Below are 9,337 nucleotides of genomic sequence, written 5' to 3' on the forward strand. Positions count from 1 at the left end.
CAAGGGATTGGAAAATTGGTCTAGGTGGATCAAAGGTGTGCCTTTAGAATCAAGCCTTTAGAATCAATTACAAAGCCAGGAAAGGAAAGCACTAATCCCAGGTTGAACAAGTGCAAATAGATAATCAATTTCCATTGCAGCTTTAAGGCACTTTCCACTTGGTTTGGCTGAAGTTAAGCTTGATATAGGTCCACTGAAGTTTCAACACACTCTCCACTTGTTCTGACTAAACATATAGTTAAGCTTTTCAGAAGTGAGTACCACAAAATATAGTTCTCTCAAACTTTGCATGCCTTCAGATATAATTTATCCTTGGAATAGAGAAAACATGTGAAAGCAATGCAAGACCTCGAGTTTCAAACACTGCTTAGCTTGTGGAATATGTAGTCTTGGGATCCTGACACCCAAGAACCTACAGGAAAAGCAAGGATACAAGTGAAAATAACATCAAACAAATGGTAAAATATTATGCTGTCAAATCTTCATTACTGTATAACCAATAACAAGCAAGGCTCAAGTAATTGGTATCAAACATAGGACCTTCTTAGCTCCACTGATGGAACTGAGAAGTAAAGATTCCCCCAAAATCTATGATTTCTTTTTTGTGTGTGCTCAAATTCAATAACATGGAATTCAGTTTCTACTTCACTCAAAGAAGAAAACAATGAACAAACATGAATGATGGTAAAGGAAAAGGGTTACAAGAATCAGTTGGAATTGGGATCAGGCCCAGCCAATTCCAACTTGAGTAAGGCAATTCGCATGATCTGATTCCAATTGCATAAACCATGCTAACAAGGTATTAATACATGAATTTTATATACAATTCTCTCATACGTTGCACCGGTCATACCCAGAGAACCATAAAGGCTCTGTTAGTTTTGAGAGCTCACCATCCTCTTCATGGTGGAAAGGTATAAACTCCTCTCTCCGTTGGTGATCATCTGCACCACTAAGGGACTCCCCTCCATCATATCTCCCCAAGTAAGAATCATCATAGATAGGTCTGGACGCTTCTTTAGGTAATGGAGATTCTGCAAGCTGGTTTGTAGAAGTAATCCCAGTTTCAAGTTTCTTCTTCAATTTTTCGATCTGTTTGTAGGCCTTCTCGGCCTTATGCTCTGCCTCTACAGCTTGTTTCTGCCAAAGAGTAAATGCCAAAGCATCAGTGCAATTGAAACACAGATGCTGAACTTTCATTTTCTCAGAAGCTTCTAATAACAGTCCTAATTATCAAAGAAACTAATTTTAAGATTCCATCCCTCCCTGCCTTCTCAGTCGCTGGGAATATTAATGATCTCTTTGAAGAGATAATCAAACATATGCTTATTTCAGATAGTTGAAGAAAAAAATGGAGAAAGGGGCTAATTGAAAGCCATCAGAAGAACTGAGTGGGTTGATCAGATGAAGATAAGCACCATGGGCCTGGCAACATCATGTGTGATGAAGAATTGAAGATCTAAGCAAAACTAGGTTCGGACATATGTGTGCATCACCTGTACAACCTGCAGATGCAAATAAAAATATATGGCAACAAACTAAATCCAATTTATGTACCTGGCTAATGGTTGAAGCTTCTTCTGCTTCTTTCAGACGCACAAGTAGCTCTCCAGCAGCCTGTACTGCCTCTGCAGTGTCCCTTAATTGAACTTGAAGTCCTTTATTCTCCTCCCTCAAGTAGCGTACTTCTCTCTCTTTTTCCACTTTTAAGGTTGAAATTTCTGCAGCCAGAGAGTTAATGAACCTGGATTCAGCACCCTTTACTCCTGCTTTTGCAGCAGCTTTCTTGACATCTCCCACCCCCTCTTGGATTTTTCGATGCCTTGCAAGCAATGCTATGTGTCTCTCCTCAAGCTCCGCTAATTGTTCAAGAATGCGTGCATGCCCCTGCATTGCCATCTGCAGTGCTTCCTTCAACTCCTCACAGCATCTCTTTTCAGCGTCAAGTTCCTGCTTCTGCTTCTCAGCAACAGAGCGGGTTGCTTCCAATTCAATCCTTAGTTCTTCAGACAGAGAAATCCACTTACTTTCTGCCTCTATCCAGCGACATCTCTCCTCCTCAAATTTCTCATTGACACTTTCTTCAGTTGACTCAGGCATACATGGAGAATGATGATTCTCCTGTTCGGACCTCTCACTGGCATTTTCCTCATTTAACTCAGGAATCACACATAAAGCACCCGAAGTGGACTCACAAGGGTAGGTCAACTGTAACAAAGGACTTTGTTTTCGAGCAGGCATGGGTGAAGAACATATATAATATTGTAGCTGACTTTTCAAATGTTGAATCTCTTCCAACAGTACATCCCTCTCACCCATATCAAAGAAGTTTCTATAGGTATCCAGTTCATCTTGTACTCTTTTCAACTCGACTTTTGTCCTCAAAACCTCAGGATGGTTCTCATATTTCTCTTTAAGAAGCTGCACAGGCCATCAAAGTGTATTATTTTTAGCAAATTTACAAGAAAAGGAAAAGTACAGAAAATTTGGATATAAAATTTCATGGAAGTAAAACTAAAGCAGCTCTTGATGATATCATACATCAAAGAGATTTCAGAATGTACCTTGTGTTCATGCATTAGTGATACTAATTCTTGCTCCATAAATTCCTCAGTAGGTAAAATATTATCCATCAGGCTCTCAAGACGAATGATTTTATCTTCCCGCATCTGCTCTATTACGGCATTGCATTCCCTCTCATGTTTATATTGCTGGACCTGTGAATTATTAAATCAAAAGATAAGATAAATGTACTACATTGGAAGTAGGGGAAAATCCTCACTTTAGATGCTGGAATTACAATAAACATACAAGGCGATTCAGTTGCCTAATTTCAGTGGCTTGCTTGGAAGAGAACTTTTCAAGTTCCATTTCTCTCCTGATGGCTCCTGTCAAGACCTTCTCCACAGCCTGCAGGTATATCAAGAGATTTCATCAATTTAAAGAACTAAATCAAGGATTCTACCTAACTGGAAATAGTTGATGTTCCAGACATACCTTAGGAACTAGCACCCTGGAAATTTCAGCAGAATCTGATCCATCAACAGGAACCAACTGTAGGCCCGAACAATCAGTGGCCTCTTTAGATTCTCCTTGAGAAGCTCTGCTCATACACTTAGGAACTAGCACCCTGGAAATTTCAGTGGAATCCGATCCATCAACAGGAACCAACTGTAGGCCCGAACAATCATTGGCCTCTTTGGATTCTCCTTGAGAAACTCTACTCATACACTTACTGCACACAAATTCTGATGTCTCTGGATCTTGCAAAAGAGTTTGTATACCCACATCAACCTTGTCAACTGGTAAAACTGGTTTGGTATCCACAGGTATACAAGAAAATCTGAATGACGACCTCCTCAAAGCTGAACTCTGGATGTGGTTATCAATAACCTGAAGACCACGGTTAAGACTAGCAGCAAGGTGTTCAGTTGGTGGCAGAGAATTCTTCATTGTTTTAGTGGATGGAGGGGTAACAAATAATGGTAAAATGTCTGGACCTAAACAATTTTTCTCTCTCAGAGATTTCTGAGAAGCTGATAACATTGATGCTGTCAAAAGACTTTTACTGCTGCTGTTATTGACTCTAGGCGAAACACTCAATGTCGGGGACTGATGAACTTGAGAACTTTCAGAAGGCACTATACTTAAGTTAAGAGGAAGAACAGAATTTGGAGAGCTTGTGGGAGAATTACGAGATGAATCTGCAATGCAAACATCTGCCAAACCTCCATCAACAGCAATATCTGCTGATGATCTCATCTCATCAGCCTTTCCTGGCAATACTTCAGACACTTGATGGTCTGAAGACACAAAAAGCTTTTCCTGGATGGGTTCCCCAGTATTATGGTTAAGTCCATCAATCTTAGGACTACTAGGAGCTTGGACCAAAGGGTCTCTGCAGCCATCAAGCAGTTTGTGCTTATTGAATTCTTCAGATACCATTTCTTCTAATTGACAATCTTGCATGTGGACATCAGTTTCTTCATGACCTTGATCAATGCCACATTCAATTTCCAGGGGACCAGTCTGCTTTTTCTCTCCAATAATGCTTTCTTTATGAGCCTCAACCTTTGAGTCTGACTGACAGGTTGTTAGGTTTCTCGCATCATTAGTATAATTTTCTTTAAAGCCTGCTGATTGTAGACCCACTTGAATGCAGAGCCTCTCAACAGCCTCCTCATCAATTTCCATTTCCACATCACCGTCATCTTCAATATGAGGTAATGTCATTGGGCGATTAAGGCTAAACTTTAAGAGATTCAAGCTTCTACGGGCATTCCACCCCGTCGAATAACTTCCATTAGTATTTGCCGAATTACCATTGGCCTTCATTTGAAGAAGTTCATCCTGTTGCACATGTCAGCCAATTTCATGAGTTCTGAACTCTAAGAAAGTTTGTCTCCTTACTAGAGATACCAAAAAAATAGTAATAAAAAACCATAAGATAATACCTTTAGCTGGCGTATTACTTCACGCAATACATTCACATCATCCTGCATTACTTCATTAACTACTGCCTTGTTCTTAATATCCTTAGCACGCTGCGCAAATCTCAGTGTGCTGTGGGTTTCACTCTTACAGCTGCATTGGATTATTAACCTACATGAAAATCCAATTCCAGAAGGAGAGGTATGATGACAAGAAAGGATCTTGAAGCTTACCTTTCTGCAAGAGATATGGCACAAATCATTGCCAATTTTGCATTACCACCTAGAGATTCCTGTAATAAGAATGTCAGCCTAGAATCCCTATAAGGGATATGCCTTTGCTTTCCAGTTTGGGAGACTTCAGCAAGAATATTAATCAGGTTCCTGAAAGTTCCACAATAAAGCATCTCATTACCAAATACCAATAAATATTAATCTATGTTGTACAAAAGTGAGCCTTAAATGCTTCTCTTATGGTTTATAAGAGGGGGACAGTCTTTTCTAATTTACCAAGCAGGTTTTTGAGTCCTACATCCAAAAGATTCTATCAATTGGCAGCCCAAAGTCACTATGTGGCAGAAAGATTTGCTCTTCTGTCCAACATCATAAAGGAAAGAAAATTCAAAAGAAAGGTTCTTTAAAACAAGGTTTTAGAATCCTGCCTCTAAAAGATTCTATCAAATGGCAGCCCAAAGCTACCATGCAGCACAAAGATTTGCTCCTCTGTCCAACATTATAACGGAAAGAAAATTCAAAAGAAAAATCCTTTAAAACAGGCCTCAAAAGGAAGGCTATACACAGATACAGGAAAGAGCATGATCCTGCTTTATTAAATTGATGTTCTGGATCTTGCCAATTCAGCCTTTCAAGTAGAATATATCCAAGGAAAGCAGGTTTCTTCTCAGTTCAGATTAATTGCTTCTTAGGAATGAATCATAAACATAGCTTTTCTACCAAAGGAATCATGTGCTGGGTCCAAAGTCATACCCAAGCTGTGAAAGGGATCGATTAATATTCCCTGCTTCTTTCAAGCGTTCACCTGCTGCTCCTGTCAGCTTCTGTCTTTCTGATCCAGCAAGATCAACAAGATTTATTCTACTAGTCCTGAAGCTGCTTAAACCATCTGCCATGCTCTATAAAATATGACTTATGTCAGACCATCTCTGCATGGTGAACTTAATGTAATAGCAATAGGAAACGCAAAGTAAGCCAACCGAACAGTAAATTTTATTTTTTTCGGGGTAAGAATTTGAGCAGTTGCGACTACAAATTAGCAAATCCACTGATATATCATTAAAGATATGTGATGACTTAAATATGTCCTTTGAAATAGTAACCAAAGATCTAATTTTCAAATTGATTAAAAGTTAAATTTACCTTGCAACGCGATTCTACGACACAAGTGAAAACACTATGTGAACGGGAACTCTCTGCATTTAAACTTGTTGCACCAGTCTTTCTGTTTGACAATCCCTGTATCATTGCATGGTGATGAAAACAATGTTAGAAATAATATTTGGAGCACACACGTGACTCCTACCGATTTTCACATAAACAAGGATTCCTTTTTCTCAATTCAGAATGACATATAATCTCGCTTACACCTAAATTTAAAGGAGGAACTTTCAGTTTGAGAGATTGACCTTTAGTCAACTGAAAGTTCGCTTTTTAATTTAGGAACATTTTACATACAAAAAGGGCTTGTGCGTCTAGAAAACACCAAGAGGATCCAAGGTTGCTGAAAGATTAACAAAATTAACTTCACTTTTCTATTTACGTATGTAACAAAAATCAATTGTTGCTTGTGACTATTGAATATATCACATACAATTAGGTATGGGTAAAATATACATATGTTAAATAGAGCTATATCTAAATGGAAGCATCAACCTATGTGTTTCAGTAATTCCTACAAGATCAACATGCCAAACTTCAGAATATGGACGAGTGCAGCTAATATGTAGAAGACTGATTGTTCTACGAAGATTAATATGTGAATGCTGCATTTACCCATTGCAAGTTGACAAATGCCATAGAGCCACACACCCAAACTAATAATGCTGAAAAGAATTGTCTTAACATTTATTCCTTCTCATTTTCGTAATCTTAACTATCTTAAGTGAATCACAAATTTCATCATTTGGAAAAAAATATATATATAAAAAGCTTTAGGAAGTAAAGTTTCAATTAAGAATCTAGCTAACATAAGTATCCCAAGGGATGTATGAAGGTTACAATAGTGAATGTTATCAACTCATCATCAGGTAAACACAATTAGCCACGGACGATACATTGATTCACCAAAAACCTACCCAATACTTGGTTGATATTAAAGCAGAATCATTATAAAACCAGTAAAGCAAGCAAGAGATCAATCACAACAGGATCTCATATAGAGGAAACATGGCACTAAGAATAAAAGTATAACTTAACATGTGAAGGATGAAATATATTAAAAAAAATAAAAATAAAAAAAAAAAAAAAGAAGAAGAAGAAGAAGAAGAAGCACATACATGTAGGTACCTCACATTTGATTTATTATATTTGGACTTTGGAACAACCTCATGTTTCATAAATATTAGGTTTAGGACACTTTCTCTTTTCATCTTTCCAATTTCCCTGTATATATTATGCTTCTCTCTTTCTTTCTTTTTTTTTCCTCCCCTCCCCCCCCCCCCCACCCCCTTTCTCCTGTTAATCTGCCTTTTGATACCCACCCAACCACAGAAGAAAGAGAAACAAAGAAGAAGAGTTGTAGATGAAAAGAATGACCCATAGGAAAGGGGGAGAGAGAGAGAGAGAGAGAGAGAAAGAGAGTTAAACCCTTGAGTATTAAAATTCAAATATTATTCCCCCTTTATGCTGTACATATATATGAAACCCATATAGAGTTAGAACTAACTCTAAGAACATCTTCCATTAGTAAAATAATCATGAAGCAAAAGAGTTTGATGGTGTAATTATGTTATAAGATCAAGACCAGCCTACCTTTATCAACAGTTGTTTCACAGCCTTCATTGTACCTACATACTCCTCTGTCAGATTTTCAACATAAACACCAATTTTCACATCTTCTCTGACCTGGAAAGCATACCAAACAATGGAATAATCAGGACAGGTCAAGCAGATAAATTTAAGTAGAATTTGGAGTAAGATCCGTATGTCCCATTACCTGAAGGTTCTTTTGATTAGGATCCAACAAATCAGTGATTTGCTCATTGTATATCTGACACAGGAAAATTGTAAAGAAATGTTTAGGTGAAGTATAGGTATGTTGACTAGCGCAAGCATAAAATAAGAAGCAAGTACAATACACTACCTCAAGGAAAGAACACCGGCATTGATACTTAAGTTGTTTATCAGCATGCTTAATTTGCTCCTGGAGAGGAAAACTTGGGCTTCTTCATCATAATATAGTGAAATCTCAATCTTAAAGCATTAAGTAAATGAAGAAAGTCCTTTTACCTCATTTATGCGAGCAAAAAGCTTCTCAAATACACGAGGCGTCAATCCCTGTTTGCTCGAAAGATTATCTTCCAACAGGACATTGGCAGGACCACACATTGTATAGGTCTTTCCGCTACCAGTCTACACAGTGAATACAAGTTCAAAAGATAAACGAAAGTATCATAACGACTTCAAAAAGAAAAAAACAACAAAAAACAAAAACTGATAAGATGTAGCATTTTTCTGTTTAAGAGGTGACTAACCTGTCCATATGCAAAGATTGAACTGTTAAACCCAGCGAGACAATTCTCCACCAGAGGGGCTCCCACGAGCTCGAATATATCTTGCTGGGGAAAAAACAAAGAAAACATTAGGAAATTAGAAAATTCAGAAATTATTGATGAAAATTATTTCCTGGAAATTTAGAACATTATTATAATTATAAGCAATTCTCTTGAAGAAGCTCTGAAAGAAACCCACCTGCGTCGCACCACTGTCAGCAACGGAATCAAAAGTAAAGGTCTGCCCGAGAAACGAGAGGGAGTCACTGGAAACATTCTGTACTATCGACTTATCTTCCTCTTCTTCCTTGTTTGGAGGCCGTATCCTCACTATTACCTAATCAAAGCAAATAAATTTGCATCAATTTAACCTACTCGAATCGGAAAGTAACAAATTTTAGTTCTAGCAACCACAAATCTGGAACAGATCAGTAGCAAAGCAGTTCGAGATAGTAGAAACAAAAGGATATACTTTTACTCCGGAATCAGAATTCCCTGTAACACCATTTTCGGGAACTGTGTCCAAATTAAGCTTCCTCTTAAGCGGAGTTGAATTTGAAGATGGGGGTCTTGGTGGCAGAGGGCTTCTGCTTTTTCCAGTCGGAGTTGATTTCGCAGCCGCCGGCGACGATGACGGCGTACAATCCGTTAAGGCATTTGGATCTGGCGGTGGCGCATTTTCTTTGTGTTTTCGAGAAGATCTCTTGTAAGGACTAGGGTTCGGAGAAGAAATGTTTTCGGTGGAGGGGTTTGGCCTCAAAACGCCACACCTTGGTTGCATGAAGCTCTTCATTCTGACCGGAATTCGAGATCGAGAGAGTGAGCAAGAGAGAGAAAGAGAGAGAGACCCTAGAAGTGAAGAGTAGTAAGAGTTGGAACCCTGGTTAGGACAGTACACAGAGAAGAACAAAGAAGAGGAGAGAGAGAGAGAGAGAGAAATGTAGCCGTTAGCCGAGGGGACTGGGGGGCTCAGATTTTTGAAATGGCATATGTAATGTAACGTCATTACTCACAATAGTGCCAACTCACGACCTCTTTATTTATTCCACCTAGAAGAAAATTTGAATTGTCTGAGTCTTTAAGGTTCTAACCAAAAAAATAAAATAAAATTGTTTAATGGTAGTCGACCCAACCCTACCCATACACCTATCGTTTTTTTTTTTGGTTTGCCAACCCCGG

General features: G+C 38.4%; 1 protein-coding gene across 1 annotated transcript; it reads right to left on the reverse strand.

Moving 5' to 3' along the window:
* Window positions 1-521: 521 nt before the first annotated feature.
* Window positions 522-9,122, reverse strand: LOC149018914 (kinesin-like protein KIN-12B). Its single transcript, XM_089153033.1, has 16 exons — window positions 8,631-9,122; window positions 8,358-8,495; window positions 8,141-8,224; window positions 7,896-8,018; window positions 7,750-7,809; window positions 7,603-7,656; window positions 7,419-7,511; window positions 5,808-5,903; window positions 5,418-5,563; window positions 4,665-4,814; window positions 4,455-4,584; window positions 2,998-4,350; window positions 2,812-2,910; window positions 2,565-2,717; window positions 1,558-2,421; window positions 522-1,140 (listed from the first exon to the last, which is right to left on the reverse strand). Exons 1-16 carry the CDS (start codon window positions 8,949-8,951, stop codon window positions 832-834), a joined length of 4,173 nt encoding a protein of 1,390 aa, XP_089009159.1. The 5' UTR covers window positions 8,952-9,122; the 3' UTR covers window positions 522-831.
* Between the last annotated feature and the right edge of the window lie 215 nt (window positions 9,123-9,337).

The sequence above is a fragment of the Hakea prostrata genome, chromosome 4, assembly GCF_041222555.1.
Source record: "Hakea prostrata isolate BN-2017 chromosome 4, UWA_Hpros_2, whole genome shotgun sequence".
Classification (NCBI taxonomy): domain Eukaryota; kingdom Viridiplantae; phylum Streptophyta; class Magnoliopsida; order Proteales; family Proteaceae; genus Hakea; species Hakea prostrata.

Coding starts and splice junctions, on each gene's coding strand:
- LOC149018914 (XM_089153033.1), bottom strand. CDS start 8,951: ATGAAGAGCTTCATGCAACCAAGGTGTGGCGTTTTGAGGCCAAACCCC. Junction 4,351..4,454: donor AAGTAATACGCCAGCTAAAG/GTATTATCTTAT, acceptor CATGTGCAACAG/GATGAACTTCTTCAAATGAA. Junction 2,422..2,564: donor CACTAATGCATGAACACAAG/GTACATTCTGAA, acceptor TGGCCTGTGCAG/CTTCTTAAAGAGAAATATGA.